The sequence below is a fragment of the Daktulosphaira vitifoliae genome, unplaced genomic scaffold (genome assembly GCF_025091365.1).
Source record: "Daktulosphaira vitifoliae isolate Bord-2020 unplaced genomic scaffold, ASM2509136v1 Scaffold_5, whole genome shotgun sequence".
NCBI classification, from domain to species: Eukaryota; Metazoa; Arthropoda; class Insecta; order Hemiptera; family Phylloxeridae; genus Daktulosphaira; species Daktulosphaira vitifoliae.
In genome coordinates, this window is record NW_026099576.1 from 23,814,813 (window position 1) to 23,835,534 (window position 20,722).

The 20,722-nt window shown below is 26.3% G+C and overlaps 2 protein-coding genes across 2 annotated transcripts; both read left to right on the plus strand.

Moving 5' to 3' along the window:
- Positions 1-1,309: 1,309 nt before the first annotated feature.
- On the plus strand, positions 1,310-12,688 carry LOC126906974 (uncharacterized). Its single transcript, XM_050687953.1, has 9 exons — positions 1,310-1,438; positions 1,698-1,742; positions 1,843-1,893; positions 1,986-2,012; positions 6,197-6,244; positions 6,535-6,579; positions 8,428-8,491; positions 8,621-8,697; positions 11,840-12,688. Exons 1-9 carry the CDS (start codon positions 1,349-1,351, stop codon positions 12,581-12,583), a joined length of 1,191 nt encoding a protein of 396 aa, XP_050543910.1. The 5' UTR covers positions 1,310-1,348; the 3' UTR covers positions 12,584-12,688.
- Positions 12,689-15,503: 2,815 nt separating this feature from the next.
- On the plus strand, positions 15,504-20,555 carry LOC126908247 (uncharacterized). The gene is made up of 2 exons (XM_050690159.1): positions 15,504-15,588; positions 19,557-20,555. The coding sequence occupies exons 1-2, from the start codon at positions 15,504-15,506 to the stop codon at positions 20,552-20,554; spliced, it is 1,083 nt and encodes a 360-aa protein (XP_050546116.1). The 3' UTR covers position 20,555.
- The last annotated feature ends 167 nt before the right edge of the window (positions 20,556-20,722 follow it).

Below are 20,722 nucleotides of genomic sequence, written 5' to 3' on the forward strand. Positions count from 1 at the left end.
AATTATAACATAGGACTAAAAAAAATTTTTACAATATATATAAAGTATTCAATTTTACTTATTTAGTTAAAATAATTTTGTAACGAATAAAAATACATATAAATATGGTCTAATATTTGAAATCCATCAACAATTAATCCATAACTATAAAATTACATTCATTTTTTAATATTGAACTTTTACCTCAGTTATTGTATTAAGATTTTATCCTTAATTAGCTGATTTATTTTCTATTAAAAAAAAAAATTCTGTTTTAAATATTTATAATATGTAGTCTACATGTAAAAATGATTGCATCTTATTTAGTGCTAATAACACTACACATCAAATAAATTATAAACTAAAATAATATTTTTCGTTTTTTTTTGTAAAATGGTTTAATAACTCGTTTATAAAAATTCCAAATTCTTAAAATTTAATGCAATCAATTTTTATAATTTCAAAAAAAAAAAAAAGGAAATAAATAAATAACTTTAGTCGTGTAATTTTTTACAAAGCAGAATTTGCTGCAATGAGCGTATTTAACAATTTGTGTAACCAAGTATTATAAACTGAAAAACAATTTATTTAAAAAAAAAATGTGTAGTATATTTTAAATAAATGTTTTTACTATTTAGTATCATTTTGTGTTAAAATTGTCATAAACAAATTTTATTAATAATACCCGTCTCATTTAATTCTCTCAATAAATTTCATTGATTTGGCATAATATGTAATTCAAAATATATTAAAAATTTATTTAAAAAAATAATAATAGTAGTATAAATATTACTGATCTCCCTATTAAATTGTTAACTAATTACTATCTATTTGGAGTTTATGAAAAACAAAACATTTACAAAGAAAAGTGTTAGAAATTTGAGGTTCAATATGAAGTTGAGAAGGTATTGTTTTTGTGACTGTATTAGTTATTTATGTCTATCCATGAAAATTCTCAGCTCTCACTAGAACGATTTTAAAAAGCAATACGTCAAAGAATCTCGATTTTATCTAGTTGTACCTAACAACACCAAAAATGAGAAAAAAACATTATTTATTAAAAAGAATTATATTAAATAATTAATCATACAATAAGTAATAATGATATTATAGTGTTTTACATTTAAATGCAAAAATAAATAGCAATTATTATTTTCACTCATTATACATAGTAAAAGCATAAATTATATATTTTTGTCATAGATAATATAAAAAATATGTTAATATATTACAGTTTAAAATAATTTTCGCTTATTTTTAATATTTTATTTACTTTAATACGTATAAAAATGCAATACTTTCGTGGAAAATTAATAAAATATATCTTATGATATTATTTATTTATTTTAAATATTAATATTCTTGAAAAATGTTTTATAAGACATATTATTTTGTTTTAATTCTTGTTATTGATTTTTGGTTTGGTGATGTTTTTGGAAGCATTATTTTAATTGGCGAAGTAATTTGAAAAGTTTATTAAGTGATATTTAACTTAATAATATATTTAAGTTGCTTTTTATTTAATTTCTATGCGACATTTGTTAATGTAATATATTACACCTAATATTTTCTTAAAACTAAAAATATCATCATATAATTTTGTTTTTCATAAGGACCTTAAATTATTATTCTTTTAATTAATAGTTTTTTACATTTATTGTAATTAACAATGTCAAATGTGTATTGCACATTTTCAAATATTCTTTTTTTTTATATAGGAAGGAGTGATGAATATTATGAATTTGACAAATAAAACGATTATGGTAAGTGTCAATAATTATTAAAATTAATTATTAAATATTATGAATTAAACTCTTTTAAAATTAAAATGTGTCCTAGTAACATTCATTGGTTTTGTTTTAGGATCATGACACTAATAAGATTACTATACCTGGTTGTATCTCATCTTCAACAGTATGTTTTTCTTGTGAATTTTTTTTGTTGCTACTTATGTTGTGATATCATTTTACAATGATTAATAAAAACATTTTTTTATTTTATTTTAGGTTCTACAGTGTGGACCAATAACGATTGTAACCAGTTATTTTAAGTAGTTTTATAATCGTTTTAATTAATATAAGATCAGGGGGTATATAACAAAAATCATCATCTCAACCTATTCATCATTTGTACACAATTTGATAACATTATAGTTATTATGAGTTTTTAATTAAATTCAAACATTACAATTGATTATATCAATTCATTCGTCAGTTTCAGTACTCGGTTGTCGCTGTCTACTGCATACTGTACACTGTATAAAGTCATGTCTTTGTTTTTAGCTTTGATGCGAAGCTGAGAAGGTATTGATTTTACTAAGATGTGTTTATTTTTTTATTTTTTATTTTTTGTGTCTGTTACCACTTTTTCTCAGCTCTCCCCGAACAGAAAAGATCACAGTTCGTATCTAGTCGAAGACATAACCCTTTAAAATTGAAAAAATTTCCCTCGTTCCCCGCAAATGGGGGACACCTCCAAAAAAATTACAAATTTAAAAATCTCTAATTTTCGAAATTTTTTCAATTTTTTTTACTAAAAACTGCCGTACATTTTTCCAAAATGAACATTTCAATATGTATTTTTTTTTTATAGAGCTTGATGTCTTTACCTATCATTTGGTATATTTTTTTTTGTAAATTTGACTCTTTATCTGCCCACAGGGGGGGATTTAAAATGACAACTTTTTCACAAAAAATTTACTTTTTCAATTTAACTTTTGAAAATGTTCCGGAAGGTCTGACACTTTTATATATATTTTAAATTAAAGCTAATGTAATATACTTTAATTTGAAAAAAAAAATTTGACCTCTGGATTTGTCTTCGTGATGAAAATGGCTACCAAATGCTATTTTTAACACGCTTATATTAGTTTCACCTGTATGTATGTATGTATGTATGTATGTGTGTATGTATGTATGTTTGTAACTCTTCAAACGCCACGCGTTATCGCATATTCCGTCGTCTAGACTAGACTTCATANCTTCAAACGCCACGCGTTATCGCATATTCCGTCGTCTAGACTAGACTGTCATAACGCATTCACCCCACCCCACGCCTCGCTCCCCACACGACGGCAACGCTATTCCTATAAAAATTTATTTTTAGTTATCGTACCCGTACACGCATGCTTGTCATCAATATTATGTATATATAAACAAATTTTTATTTTGACTGACCAATACCATCCGCGTACCATACGGCTTACGTATATATTCCTACCGCCGTTTATACCTCAGGTATAACGTTAGTCCGACCCGCAAGCCCACAAAACACGGCTATACCTAGTGCATGATACGTTTACGTACTTAAGTCCCATTATTTGTCGCATATAACTATTAAAATTTATATATTAACATGATTTATTCTAAGAGATATAAAGTATTCATTCCGATTACGAGGGATGATTTCCGTATCGTCATTTTTTGTCACTACCTCCACGTTCCGGGAGTGAGTAATTTGCGCGCCTGCTGCTTTTCTTGGATGTGGTAGCCGTTTCTCAGACTCCCTCACCGGAATCGAACCCTGTATTCTCGTTACCCGTTACAACCATGATAGTAACTATATAGTAACTATAGTAACTACTATCATAACATAAAACTAAAAAGTAAAAAATAAATATAGTTTAAAAAAACTAAAAAAACACGCTTTTAAAGCACATCGAACTAAAAAGTTAAAAATAATTTTTAAAATAAGTTTAAAATAATTATGAACAAAAAATACTAGTATTATTGTGATAAAAGCGTGGGTGCTTTGTGCCATATTTTTCGTATATTGAGCGCCCGACGCTTTTATCGCAATAATACTAGTATTTTTTGTTCATAATTATTTTAAACTTATTTTAAAAATTATTTTTAACTTTTAATTTCGATTTGCTTTAAAAGCGTGTTTTTTTAGTTTTTTTAAACTATATTTATTATGAGAAAATTCTTGATTTTATATTTTACATTTTTTACTTTAAAATGCTATAACTTATTGAAAAGTGAAATAATCCCTTTTTCATTTGACATACTTTATCTTAATCGAGATATTAATAAGGAACCAGCAGTTCAAGTAGCTTTTGGAATAAAACACCAATTTTTTTCTAAATTTTTTCCAATTTATCTAAAGATTTGTATCGAAGCGTTTATTTTTGATAGTGATTTTAATCACTGTCAGATATCATTATACTTGATCCAACTATGCCACGTCACCACTTTGCTGGGTTTTTTAATATTCGTTCTTATATGTCTTATAAAGTCATGTTCCTTTTCACCCACCAACTTTTGTTCTCAACATTTCAGTGTACTTGTAACATGCAATTCGTCTACACCTCATACTCGGCTCCCCGTCCACTTTTTGAAGTACTAGTGCTTTGCACTTTGTCTGCGCCTCATATCTAATTGTTACACTTATTCTCTTGTAACAACGACTTTTTGATATCTACGGCCATTACGAAGTGTCAGTCAAGCACAGTAACTGCTGTAGGGTCACACGTACGTGAAAAAACAGGCAGCAGACTCATCATTATCTTCGTACCTATTCTACACTTTGACACGGCCACGGCGTTGTCACACGTTGACACCCCGCGGTCGTGTCAGCTCCTTCTCAGCCACCGCTTAACTGTAAACCGGACCGTCACACACACGCGTTATCGTCGTGGTGTAAAGTCCAACAAATGCCTAGCGTCGTATACCCCGCCGCAATAATACGTCCAGTCAGTTATCTCCGTGACACCACGACCGCAAGTTATCTGTGATATCGATACGTGATCGTCTTTCCGAATACCGAACAGTTTAGAATCGCTACTTCGGCACCTCATAATCTGCATTTTATTGTTAGTTTTAATCAATTTAGTTTTAAGCATTTTGTGCGTATTCTGTTTGTTTTCCTGTGTTACTTAAAATCAATAAACGGCTCGACGCCACTCTCTTCTTTCAACATCAACCTGTGTCAACTTCCTTTAGTATTTTGTTTAATATTACGATAATGATTATCTCACCTGTTCGACACATCTACACGATTTAATAAATTATAGGCGTATGTGATATTTTCGTGAGTATTCTATTTCAAATCTTTTGTGTACTTAGGATTTAATTGGATTTTCAGGAAAAACATAATAAAAATTTTTAATTTATTAATGTTAAAATTTAATAGAATCAGTGTATTTTTGAAAAAAGAAAGAAAATGAAGTATTTATACAGAACTTTTGCGATTTTTGGCTTATATTTATTTAATTTTTAAAACGCAAAATGGTTTTATTAGAAAACATTATTTTTACGTCAATTTAATTTTATGATATTTTTCTTTTTCTAAAATTGGGTTTTTTTTTGGAATTCTTGGCGATGATTAGGTTCGACTAGAATAAATTTGAGTTATTTTGACATTATGATCAATAAAATGAGTACAGTGAAAGCTGACAATCTTCATGAACCTACATAAAAATAAGACACACCATAACTATACCAATAACTCCTCAGCTTTCATTGAAGCCAAATAATTGTATTTTGGGGTAATACTGTACATTTTGTATGGAGCAATCATACGCACTTATTAAAAGTGGATTGTCATATCCAAAAAAATATTTTGTTAGAAAAATGAGCGAATTGTTTGTAATAATTATATAAGTAAATATTTAAAGGAATAATTTATAACTATTCCATAAATAATGGGGTTTCATTACAGAGTAATTCACTAATCTTTAACCACATGATCGAGAAATAAAAATAATTTTAATAATTTTTTTATTTATTTCATTTAGTTCAATGTTTCTCTCAATTTTTCAACCATAAATTTATTTTATGTTCATCACTTTTACCCTATTTTGGATATCAATTTTAATTTCTCAAATGTTAACACACATAATAACAAATTATTTAATAGATAATGATCTAATGAAGAAAATGACTGATGGATAATTACTTTAGGATCAGTTTTTTATAAATTATTAAAAATTAAAATTATGACTGGAGGTTAAGAGGGTAGGCTGTTATTTTTATAACTGAAGATTTTCTGTCCGTACCCTTCCTCACACTTAGATATAAATTTGTCAATGGAAATTTTGAACTAAAAAAAGCAAATAAATAAAATATTATTATTATTTTTATTTTTTGATAAGTTAAGTGTTACAAAATAAGTGAATCATCTTGCACATAATGATGTTTATTTTAAGTTTAAAATCATCAGAATAAAATTTCTGATTGTAACCAAACAGAATAATTGTGTTATAATTATATTTCAGGATTTTGTAAATAAGAAAAAAGTTTTTGCAGAAATTTTTGTGAATTATGTAAGTATTTAATAAAAAATGTGCTTATCTAAAGAATATATAATAATCCTCCTCTATAAAAAAAAAAAAAATGAAAAAAGTGACTTCTAGTAAGTAGATTTTTAATTTGTCGTAAGAGGTTGGTACTAATTTTTCTTATCTGTAGTTTTTCTATAAGAAAATATCTTGAGCTCGTATATATCTATAATAATAATAATAATAAGAAGAATTTTTAATTAAATACTAAAAATATATTTTGTATTTAATTTTAGTAAAGAATTAATAAAGTACTGATATTATTTTTTTTTCAGAATAATAGTTCTATAGATTCAGCTCATAAAACAACTATTAAAATCGTATGTAACTTGTATTATAAATGTTGAATATATAAGCATATAATTTTTTACATCCATAAATCAATTTATTACTAAAATATTCATACGATGTTATTTTTTATTGTGGACCACTTAATTACTAAAAAATAAGTATAATATTAACATTATTTTTTTGGTTTCTTTTAGTTTCGTGTTTTAGTTAATTTATCAATCATAAAGTATTTTTCATGATTTTCATACTTTGATTGTGTATCAATCAATATAGATAATGTGTATACACATTATTTAAAACTATCGATAACATATATAATATCGATAGTTTTGAAGTATCATTTAAATAAAATGCAATTTTAAGAATATTTCTTTACTATTTAATAGTATTTTTAAAGCTTATTAATGTTCCATTAAAAACACATTTCATTTAATAACTGATATAGTCAATACAGGTTTACTCTTTTAACATAAGTCAATCAAGTTCTCTTATAATGATGATTATTATGAGAACTTTTTTTTTGGCTTTTGCTGATTACCTACAATTATATCTCTATTTATCTATTATAAAATAATTTTCAGATAATTTCATAAAACCTTATAATAGTGTATTTTATTTATTTTTAATGAGAACATATGTATTTAACTAAAAATATCTAGTGATAAAAATAACAATACCTTCGTCTCACTTTTAGTCCATACATTATATTGTTAATAACTTGTGAAATACTAAATCAAATGTTATTATCAAACAAACATTTTTTAAATTAGATCATTTTCTATTTTATTAAATAATTAAATATATATTAAAATATTTGAAAATAATGTTGATTCTCTATATGGTTCAAGAGATACGAATATACACATCACACATATACAAGTATATATTAAAATGCATACTACTAAACGCATAAAACATTAATTAATACATGTTACAATAAAATAAGTTGAATTTTATGAAATATTATATATATCTGCACAACCTGATGGTTAATAAATTGTGAAAAATATGAAACTAAAAAAATAAAAAGTACAATATTATGATTACTATTTGATTAATTCAATGGTCAATGATAAAAAATCACTATAAAAACACTTTTAATTATAAATATAATTGTAATATATCACTGACTTGGTTTTAAAATTCATTGACGGTATTCTTTTTTTATTTTAATTATTTATTGCTGTCATATAATGTATAATTACTTGATTGATGTTTTTTTAAGATAATGATAAAGTTTAAAATGTTATCTTTTATGCGGTCTAAAAGAAATTTTTTCATAGAAATTCATATAGTATGTATCATAAAAATCACAAATCCAATTAGTTTTTTTCCAACAGTGATTATTATTATTATTTTTTATAATTGTTACATTTTTAGACTACGTAAAAGCATAATTTTCTTATTTGTTTTTAATAAGCTAATCAGAACAATCCATTTCGGAGATTACCAACATTTGAAAATACGTGCATATACCCACTCAATGTATTGAAATTCTTTAAGCTCGATAAATAATTGTCCTAAATTTGTTATTAATCAATCAAATAAAAAAAAAAAAAAAAAAGAGTTAAAAATAGCTATTTTGAAATTCAGAAAAAATGAAAAAAAATAAATTTTTAAATTTTTTTCTTATTAAAGACAAATAAGTAAAAATGTAACGAAGACTAAAAATCCAAAAATTGTTAAAAAAAAAAAAAAAAGTTACATAAAAATGATTGTTTAATGAAGAGTTATTGGATTTGTTATATCTTTGTGACTCACGCGCATTAAATATGTCAAATGGTAATTAAAAAATATCCGTAAAAATGTTTCAATTTTTACTTTTGTAGATAATATAATAATTATTATTTTTTTAATTTTTGTTATTTGTATTTTAGACGTTCGCAGAAAAATACATTACTTTAAGTCCCAGAAAAACATATAAAAATTATTCATACGACGGTAAGTATAGATCGTGTTAAAAAAATTCTGTTTGATGTTGAAACACATTACTGTATCATTATGACAATATAGAAATTTATTGTAATATTTCTTGAAAAATAACAAATTATTAAATCATTTTATTTACAGATGTTGGAATTAAACGATTGCAGGATTCTATTCGAAAATTAAACAATAAAATTCAATTCAATGTAATTAAAATCTATGTGAGTACACCATTAAATCTAAAATATTTTCCTGTAAATGATTTTGAATTTAAATCTTTTGTGAAAAATTTAGTTTTAAAGTAAATGCAGCACTACTCACGAAATACATATCAATGTAGATAAGACTCGATATTGAAAGTTTTTTTTTTCAATAAAATAACACTTAAAATAATAATTATTTTAAATTAAGAATCAATTTAAACTTTATAAAATTATATCTCATAAATATTTAATAGCTATTTTGCGTTTAGTATAAAATTAAATAAACCCAGCACAAGGGGGTCGCGGCACAGTGGTGACGTGGCATAGTTGGATCAAGTATAATGATATCTGACAGTGATTAAAATCACTATAAAAAAAAAAACGCTTCAATGCAAATCTTTAGATAGTGTTTAATTTAAAAAATTGATGTATTATTCCAAAAGCTACATGATCTGCTAGTTCTTTATAAATATCTTGATTAAGATAAAGTATGTCAAATGAAAAAGGGATTATTAATTCACTTTTCAATAAGTTATAGCATTTTAAAGTAAAAAATGTAAAATATAAAATCAAGAATTTTCTCATAAAAATAGCATTTGGTAGCCATTTTCACCACGAAGACAAATCCAGAGGTCAAATTTTTTTTTTCATATTAAAGTATATTACATTAGCTTTAATTTAAAATATATATAAAAGTGTCAGACCTTCCGGAACATTTTCAAAAGTTAAGTTGAAAAAGTTCTTTATATATGCATTTTTTATATTTTAAGCCACCCCATATATAGGGAAATGGTTTGATTTAAAAAAAAAGTAAGTCCAATTTTTAGAGAAAAGACAGTATATAGGAACGCGTAAAGGGCATGTAAAACGTGTTAAACCGGAGAGAGCGTTCACCGCAGGCGCTCGGAAGTCGATCGTGCTCCAGTAACTAGACTTTGCACCATGTTAGATAGCGGGGGAACTCTTATCACGTCGGTATCACGATGTAATAAGAGGGCTGTTGAAGGAGAGTGTATAAACGTATCGAAAAACATATGGCACTGTGTCGGAGTTTACTATGCAAATAAGTTCTTTATATACAATTGTATCGATGCGTTTTTTTATGATATTCACTATTACTTCGATTAAATATTAATATTAAATTTTTTTCTATATTAAAGTTCTCTATGTAGGGTTCCTCTGTACTGGTTTTTTAAATTTAATATAAGATCGTGATTAAATTTATAATGGAAAAAAATTACGAACTATTGAGAATTTTTATTTTAATTTATAATTTATCTTTTACGACAAAGAGATTATTCGTATTTCTAAACTATACAGGTTGATTCATTAAGGATAAGACTCTCGTTTACTCAGTAACTATTGAAAATTTTTAATTTTTGGTAAGGAAATTAATTCAAATAACACTAAAACAATATGTAGTAAAAACATGATATTTTTCATCCCTTCAAGGTTAAAAAACATTAACTTGAGTTTTTTTAAATGAGAACACATATTTTGAATTTAATAAAACGTTTGAATTTTTAATATAACTTCATTCGTTTATTAGATATAAACACTCAAAGTTTCAAATTTTTTAGTTAATGTACATGTATAATATACAAGGGATTACAAATACAGGTAGCTAATTGGTTTTTTATGACATTGTTTTCACAGTCACGGATTGTTCATTATCAATTATGACTATCAATAGATATACTTTCTGTATTGTCAGTTAGTGTATTTATAAACTCACAACAATGTGCCTTGCTACCATTGATAACAACAATGCTGTGTACCTGCTAATATCGATGTCATAAAATACAATTAGCTATCTGTATTAACTCAAAAATTTGAAACGTTGAGTGTTTATATCTAATAAACAAATATAGTTATATTAAAAATTCAAATGCCATTTGCTATTAAATTAAAAACTCAAACATTTTATTAAATTCAAAATGTGTTCCCATTTAAAAAAAATCAAGTTAATGTATTTTAACCTTGAAGGGATGAAAAATATCATGTTTTTACTACATATTATTTTAGTGTTATTTGAATTAATTTCCTTACCAAAAATTAAAAATTTTCAATAGCTACTGAGTAAACGAGTGTCTTATCCTTAATGAATCACCCTGTATACTAGTTTCTCTATTCAGCATTTAAGTTTCTTTGACCCAGGTAATAGTAGGAGTAATAAGGGCCCAATAGTACCGATGACATTCTACTTATACTGAATAATTTTTTTATCATAACTCACTCAATTACTTAAAGAATAAAAATAATTTAAACATTTTTTTTTTTGGTTAACTTTAGTTCCATATTATTCTTGAATAACTATGTAACACTTGTGAAGTTTACAACTTATTACTTGTAAAGGTATCAACTTTGTTTTTTTAATTGGGAACTTTTGAATTTTGAATTTAATAAAATATTTGAGTAATATTAGTAAATATTTTATTTTAATTGTAAATGACATATGAATTTTTGAATATAACTTTATTCGTTTATTAGATATAAAAATTTAATGATTCAAATGTTTGAATTAATATACATGAATAATACAAGAATAAGGATTTCAAATACGGGTGGCTAATATGTGTTTTATAACGTCGCTATCGCGATCACGGAGTGTTTATTGTCAATTATGACTATTAATAGATATACTTTCTGTATTACCAGTTGATGTATTTATAGTTTCACAACAATATGCCATAATACTATTGATAATAAATGCTGCGTATTTGCGAATATCGAAGTCATAAAAAACCAATTAGCACTTTTATTTGTAATCCTTCGTGATTATACGTGTATAATAAATCAATAATATGAAATTTTAAAATTTTATACCTAATTAACATATATAATTATTATAAAAATTAATTTCCCTATATTCATAGTCGTATTGAAGCGTTATTTGTTTTAATTTTATATTGTAGTTCACTGTGAGGGGTTCTGACTGTCTTGGACAGATAATTCCATTAATTAAATTAATACTTCACAACCATACTAGTTTGTATATTTATCACTGAAGTTTCTTTGACTTAGATTTGAGTAGGCGGCTTACAGGGTAAATAGAACCGATGATATTTAATGATTTCACGTGGACGCATAGAATATATTTTTAATGAAGTAAGATATTTCAACTTCGATTTGATATAAATTACATATTTAATTTTTACAGGAGAGTAATCTTCCTAATAATAGAACTTTAGCTTATTCTACCGTTTATGATAATCATTTAAAAACACAACTACATATGATAGTAAACCTGTCTATATGGCCATATGTCAAAGAGGAAATTGTTAACATGGATATTTCTACTCAATCCAATATAACACTTGAAGATTTCATCATTAATTCAACAAAGTATAAAAAAAATGTTATATCTACTATTGAGGAAGCAAAAAGAATCATGGATGTTAGAACTTTTAAGTATGCGTTTTTACTACTCGTATATGCCCATATGACACTAAAACATGATGATAGTGCAAGAATAATGGATTGGAAAAAATTTATAAAAGTTTCTAGACAATTGAGTAACGCACAAATTAATTCGAAAAACTTTAATAATATACTTTATGACTTACGCGTTGATTTTAAAATATTTGAAACTATTGATTCAGAAAGTCGTCAGCAAATTGTTAAAGAATTGATGCAGAAATACACAGAATTATTTTCTATAATTTTAAATATTACAGACAAATCACTGCAAAATGTATTAAGTAAAGGATTTCAGGGATTTTCCGATCCTTGCAAAGACTTCGGCGAATCAAACTGTTTTGAGATTATACCGAATCAACCAACCTTTATAGTAATAAATTTGAAACTCCTTTATGGGTTAATTGCCTCACAATACAGTTCATTTTTATCAGAAAATTATAACGAGATTTTAAACGATTCTTACTCGAATGTTTCGAGAAATTAAAAAGTATTTTTTTTTCCTAATTACATTAAAAGATAAAGAATGATTATTTCATTATGTACAACTTATGTAATCGAAAAATAAAATAAATATGGAATATAAATAAAGTAAAAAAAAAATATTACTTCTTTTAGTTGCATATTAACCTATGAAGTAATTATATACTTGTCCTTTTTTTCTATTAAAGGTCTTAACTTCAATTATTTAAACAGCAACAAACATAATAAAGTAACTTCTTTATTCTATAAAGATCTACTTAAGAACTTAAAAAAAACGTTTTTCAAATTATAATTGATTTTAATTTTCAATATATTAAAAAAATAAGTGCAAATCTATTTAACCTATTTTTTTGGTTCTTGAAAGTTAATTTTTACGAAAGTAAAAAGGTCAATTGTTATTATAACTTTTATGTACATTTAGAAGTTAATTCTATTATTCCCTCGATAAAAATTATTCGTAACTTATTTTAAATCTATCTTTAATTTTTTTATGACATGCTTAGAAATATGATTACTTAATTCGTGTCCAGCTAGTTTGATCGTTTATTGTAAATATATATATATATATATTTACACTTAATATATAAGTGTACACTTATATATTTACACTTCGTAATATATAATATATATAATATATAATATATCTACACTTCGTATCTGAATACATATATATATATTCATTTATATTTTAAAATTAAATTTATAGAACCAGATAGATTATAAGAATCAATCCCTAGTGACATATCACAAATTATTGTTTTATCAATAATTTTAACCGCTAGATGTGCTAGGGTAATGATTCTAATAAACCATTAGTATCTTGTGGAATCAATCAAACACATATCTATCCATATTCAAGATACACTCTACCATCTCCTTAGTGACACGTTACAAACTATTACTTTACCAACAGTTTCAACCGCTAGATGTGCTAAGGTAGATTTTTGAAATGCACTTATTAAATAGACACTCGAATTGAAGAATTAAAAAAAAATTAATTGTCTTAATATTAAAAATAAAAAGTTTAAGTTATTATTGTTTTTATTACATTACTTATAAGAGAGTTAGATGAAAAACACCAAGTGTGAAAAAGTTTCTCAGTCCGAGAGAGCATAATCGCAAAACATTTTGGTGCAGAGATGCTTCATGACCAAATTTTTGGAAAAAATGAGATGACGAATGAGCCTGACATTGCTCTTTTATAGGCGAATTTTTGTGGGGGAAAATCAATATTTTAGATTTTAATTGAAAAATGTTTCTTATTGGTTAGTCAATTAAACTTAAAGGGACACGTGCGCAACCTATTATTCTATTATTTTAAGTTAATGTTACATACGGGTATTGATGTTTTATATTTATCATTTCCCATAATAACTTGTTTTATTAGAAAAATCATCATTATAAAAATAAAAATAAAATAAAATAAAATTATAAGTGCTAAATATCTATTACAGCATTCTACTAGAACAATATTTGATTTATTAATACCCAGCACTAATGAGGTAGTAGTAGATAGTCAAATTTCTCAAATAAACTAAGGGGGGAATAGAAACATTAACGTAAAAGAGGGTGATTGTGTACTAGTAAAAGATTATAGAAATATAGGAGAAAACTGGCAAAAAGCTACGGTCTCTGAAAACACAAGTGACAAAACACACAAAGTTAAATTAAATCAAGGTCCTACGTAGACAAGACACGACAACCAAATTTTGACCATTAAACAAAACAAGCGGCTCGTTATTCCCCGTAGGTGAAAATATTGACATATACAACAATGACTACACAGAATTAATCTTACCGCTCTGCAATAAATCTCCCCGATCTGTTAGAATTAAAAAACCTATTCAGCGTTTCTCTCCATCCCATTACAAATGACAACAAACAATTTTACACTATATAAACATCTCTGTCTATATGAATGAACATCTTATCTGGTTATAAACGGTAAACTATAAGCTAAATCTTACACTCTCATCAAATTTCAATATTTATTTATATGTTAATAATTATTTAAAATATAAGTGTATTACAATTTTATAAGGAAAGAGGTGTTACGTATTGATAAATATTATATAAATTAGTAGTGGGGATTGTCCATTACTCGTGAGTGCGACCACTGACACATACAATTAACATAATTGAATATCAACTATTGAATAAGTTTAACATAATTTAATATGTTAATTAACATAATAAACAATTATATTGTTTCTCAATAAAGACTTATTTTCTGTTTAACTATTTGATGTTGTAATAGTATTATTTTAAATTACCAAATGATGCAATAAAATTGCAGTCAAAGTTAGATAAATTTGTTGAATGGAGTCGTGCTAATCACCTTCCATTATATATAAATAAGTGTAGTGTGACTACGTTTTTCCGAATAAATAATACAATCACCTATAATTATTTGACTAATAGAGACTTGTAACTAATAGAGTTACAAGCATTTTCTCTATCAGAGACTTGGGAATAATCTTTAATTTTAATTTGGATTTTTCCACCCATAATAATACCTTTATTAAAAGAGCTTTTAAGATGCTTGGTTTTATTAATAGAGAAGCACGATAAATTAAAAAAATACTAATGCCTTAAAAACTTTATATTTTTCGCGAGTGATCGGTAAATATTTTCTGACCTTTGCAAATAATTTTCTCACAGTCTCATGACTAAATACTTTAGTTGGAAAAAAATTTTTTGAAAATCGAATCATGCGAAATATTTTCCCACAAAGCATTTTTTCCTTGTTCTATTATTTAATAAGATTACGCAGTTAATTAAAAACCAAGGCAAAGAAGACCAAGTTTTAAATTCATTATCATAATTGAAAACAAAATTTATATGGTACATGATCTAAGTATTCAACTTAGTGATTCTTATTTACTATAGGATTCAGAGTGATATGACTCATAAAAAGTTGCAAGATGGGCTTTTTTCGGCCTGTAACAACAATATGGTTTGCCACTTGCATAACGACTAGCTATAGTAACAAGGGTCTTCACCACCTAGGTGAGGTATCATACCTATCAGATATGATTACCGGACCATAGATGTACTTTAATTTTAAGTTAATTAAAAGTGTAATCTAAGTTAATATGTCGTTATATGTATAAATGATTATAATACCTCGTGGCCTATTAACCACAACTATGATAATTAAAGTTGTATGTGGTTGATATGTAAAACATACCGTAGCCCGTATACATACATAGATTAATATGGCATGTAATATTTGATTAAATTTAATATTTAAAATATTCCACTGAGATTTATGAATTTTAATAATTTATAATGGGATAACAATTGTTTTAAGGAGAAATATATTAAAAATGTCAAATTTTATAGATTTTTAAAGTCATATTATTTTAGGGATTTCCCTTATTTACGAGAACAAGAAAAATATTTTTGTTACAAAATTTCAAATGTATAGTTGAAAAAAAAATGTCTACTGAGAGCTAAGAAAAAGTGGTGATAGACACAAAAAATTAAAAAATAAATAAACGCATCGTAGTAAAAATAATAACTCCTCAGTATTAATTCGAAGCTTAAATAATGAATATCATTATGCCATTATCACTTTTTTGTGCTTATAACTTTATAACCAAGGGTTTTAAATATTTAATTCCTATGGACAATTAAAATTATATAGTGGAATTTTTTAAATGTAATAAAACATAGTAAATGGTAAAATATATGGTAAAACAATTGTAATAAAAGCGTGATGTTACAATTTTAGAATTTATAATATAATGGATATTAATAAACTTGAAAAAAAAAATTTTACTTTTGTTGTTTCTACATTTTGATTGTTTTTAACTAAACATGAACAACATCACAAACTGTACAAATTTATTCTTAGCGTTCATAATAGTTTTCTAAAACACTTTTGTATTTTTGTATCAGCCTTTTGACTGGCGCCTAAAACGGTATAGAGTTCTATTGTTATAAAAATGAATTCTAATTAAAATACTAAGACTCGTAACTCTGTTCGGTACATTTAAGATTGTCCATAACTAGAAGGCGCAATAATATTTAAAAATTTTAAATAAAAGAGAATAAAAAAATTTATTTTGGATAAAAATATTATAAATCATCTAAAAACATACTTTAGCTAAATTTAGGTTAGGCTTAAAAATTTATTATATATGTATTCCACAATTAAGTTGGAATTACCTTTAGCCTCTTAAAAAATTGTATACATATATTATATAATTTTTTATTGGATTATCCAGTAATTAAAAAGAAAATAAGTAATTTAAAAATATTTTTAAGAAAAAATTGATCTTATGACATTTTAGAGTATGCTTTTAGATAATTATAATGAAATTTTTTTTTAGTAATTGAGATTTTTTAACAATTATAAGCAAATGATATTATAAATAGATATTAAATATGCAAATGACAGAAAAAAACATTTTCCGCATTTTATGTATATTCAAATAACACTTAGTATTCCTCTAATTCGAATAAGAATAATATCACAAATACGTTTTACTTGTGAAGTTTTTTTTAGTTATTACCATAGAAAAATCGTTACTTATTTATCATACTAAAGTTAAAACCTTACGCTGTAATACAATACTATATCGTTTTTGAAAATAAATTGCATGTGATATTCAAATCAAACAAACGTGTTCATTTAAATTATTTTTGAAAAATTTGTTAATGTTTAATCAATATATTTAAATATTTTCACAAAATATTCACAAATATTACTAAATTTTTTTAAATCCATCATTTCTTGTCTCAAGTTTCAACTTGTCTGCTCTCCCCTAATGAAAAAACGGGGACAATATTTTTAATAAATCAAACTGAATATTATTTTTGAAAGCTAATATATTAATTTCAGCTATTTTACGATAATAAAATCATAATAATATCTTTTGCAAATAAAACTTTTTAGGAAGAAATAATAAAATATTCATAGAAATCATCTTTCTGTGTACATATCGTATCAAAAAGTTTTTGAAATTTTCATATGATTTCTACTCGATTGAAACCATTAAAACAACCAACATTAAACATGAATGATGTTATGTAATAACCGAAAAAAAATATCAGCGTTTTTTTTATATATTTGATTACATTTGAGCTTTAAGACGTTTTATTAGGTTTTGGACAAGCAAATTAAAATTGCTGGATACGTTTTTAACAAATTTAACTGATTTTTTAAACTTTTTAAACTTTAACCATCGATAGTTTTACTTTTAATAATTATTGAAATATACTTTTTAATATTTATTAAAAAAAATTTAATAAAGTGTTTTGAATGAATAAAAAAATCGAAATTTTTTAAAACTTTATGTTGTATGTTAATTGATTACAATTATACCATTTAAATCTTTTTATTTTTATAAATAACTGAGCAGTTTAATAATACGCATTGCACAGTGATGAAGTTAGAATAAATTTAAGAGGTTCCAATGTATAAACTGATGTTTTTAGCCTCATCAGACTAACTCTACACAGACGTCTCGGACAACGTTCCTAATATAACAGATTGTACTCTAGAAAAATCGTAGACTCAACAAACTCGTTCCACCTTTCACCCTTTTCTCGCTTTTATTTTATTTATTTATTTTTTATTTTTGAGTAAAATAATATGTGGCAGCTAAAATGTATAATAGTTTTAATTAAAAATATAATAATTATAATATAAATATTGACACGGTCCCGTGTCGCTTTATCAGCCGTCGTCCTACTTGGGGTATTTGGCAGTTTGACTGACCAACACGGCGTCCCATACGCCACTGTACAAAGTCCAGCAAGTAACGCACGTCCGTCGACGACCCGCCACAAATGATACATTTTCAGTTATTTGGGACACCACAAAAATCACTTAGTTCGTTCGATTCGTCAACGCCTCGGCGCACAACGGCAGTAATTAGAGATCATCTCCAGTAATTAGTCCAAATTCGCGTTATTGTAAACTCGGCGTTTTGCTTTTCTTTCTATGTTATAACGTTAAAGAATATCGCAAAGTGTTATAATAAACGACCCACAGGTCTCTACCATCAAAACTAGTGTCGTTTCTTTATATATTCTTATTACCACCGAACTAATTGTGTGTTAATATTACAATTTTTTCTGCTAAGTTGTAGACTAATTATAAGAATCTAATTAATATCTATTTGGCAATTATATAAATTTACATTTACTCATAAAAATGTTAGCATTACATATTGTGTTTAAATAAAATTCATTACAGTAGTTAACATTATAAATAAAAAGTGTAAAAGTAAAATACAATTTTTTATCACATTTAATACATAAAAATAATAATATAATTTATACATTTTTGTTGTGGTTATACGAAAACTATGCCATTATTCCTAATTTTATTCGGCCGTTACCAAAAAAATCCAAATCTTCTATCAGTCAACAAAATTAATTACTCTCACTTAATTTTATTTCATTTAAAATATTCAAGTGAGTGTACTTTTTTCGTTTAAAAATCCATTCTTTTATCCATCGTTTACGTTTTGACTGATTTTTTTTGTTTAAGAAACAGCAATTATAATTGCAATACATGCCTTTTTTTTATCCATCTTCGTTAATTTAAAACTATTTAAACTAATTAATTAATTAAAAAATATTTATGCTAGGCAATTAAAATAATTAATTAATTTACAGTAATCAATAGACAACAATCGATCTGAACTACTGTGAAAGTAAAAAAATACTGAGTATTGACTGTAATTTGTAATGACCGTTTGAGAACTATACTGCCAGTTATGTAAATACTGTCAGTAATATTGATCGTGTGAAGGTTGCTTAAATATATGTGTGGATATTACAACATCCACCCCAATTTTTATAAGTGTTGTGTCCTCACAACTGAGGTTTAGCATGGTCAAAAAAAAATTTGTCTTAATAAGGTTATAATAATAAATTTTTGTAAAAAGTTGTTCGAGTAAACGCCAAGATACCGTCAGTTGGTACCTGTGAGCTACCCTGGTAATAGTTTGGTTATGTAGCGGCGTTACTTTTAGTTCATAAAGAATGTGTAGAGGCAAAAACTGTAGCTCGGCAGTCAAATCTTTCGGTTAAAGTTTTAGAGGTAGAAAACAGAGCGACAGAGCCTGAAGTACAGCTCGGTACCACGGCCTGTGTGTCAAAGTTACCTGATATACCTCTGCCTAAGTTTGATGGAGAGTTGAAGAATTGGCCTGACTTCCGGGATCGCTTTAAGTCACTTATTCATCAAAGGCCTTCACTTACAAATGTCGATAAATTTTATTATCTATTAAGCTGTTTGCAAGGAGACCCCTCTGAAGTTCTTAAAGGGATTACAGTGGCGGAAGAGACCTATGCTATAGCCTGGTCTACCTTAATTGAGACATATGATAAGCCAAGATTGGCGGTCCGTATCATTGAGGATATGTTGAAGGCGCTGGTTAGTGGTGCAGAAAATGTGACCACATTGCAACAATTTCTTACCACTTTCGATGAAGGCATCGCTACCTTAAACGCTATGAAGATTCCAGATTTTGCTTCTTTTTTATTATTTTCAATAGCAGCCAGGTGCTTACCGGCCAACAGTAGACGTTTGTTTGAGACAGATAATACCCGGGAGTATCCAGTGATTGAAGATGTAATCAAATTTGTCAAAGCTAGAATTAATATTTTGGAGAATGCAGGACCGGCAAGTCTACCCAGTTCAGCATTAAGTAAACCAGCTCAGGTATGGACTAAAAAACCCAACGCTAATGATAATAAAAAATATATACAACAGCATGAAAGGCGGGTTGCATTCCTCTCTACAGCAAAGGGACAGAAAAATGTAAAACAGTCAGCCAGCTCGGGTAAGTGCTATTGTTGCGCTGGCACACATGCACTCAAAGATTGTATTAAATTCAGAGAGTTGAATATTGATGGTCGTTATGATGTTGTCTGTAAATTCCGTTTGTGTTTGGTTTGCTTTGATCAAAACCATATGTCTTATAAGTGTCCTTCGGCATGCTCCATTTGTTAGAAGCGTCATCACGCCCTGTTGCATCGAGACCAACCGAAGTCTCAACCATCTACATCCAATACAGCTCAGGTATCGTTGTTTGGCCAGCAAGAATTACCTTCAATTTTGTTAGGCACTGCGTTGGTATCGATAAAGGATGTGGTGGGACAATATCAATGTGTTCGTGCC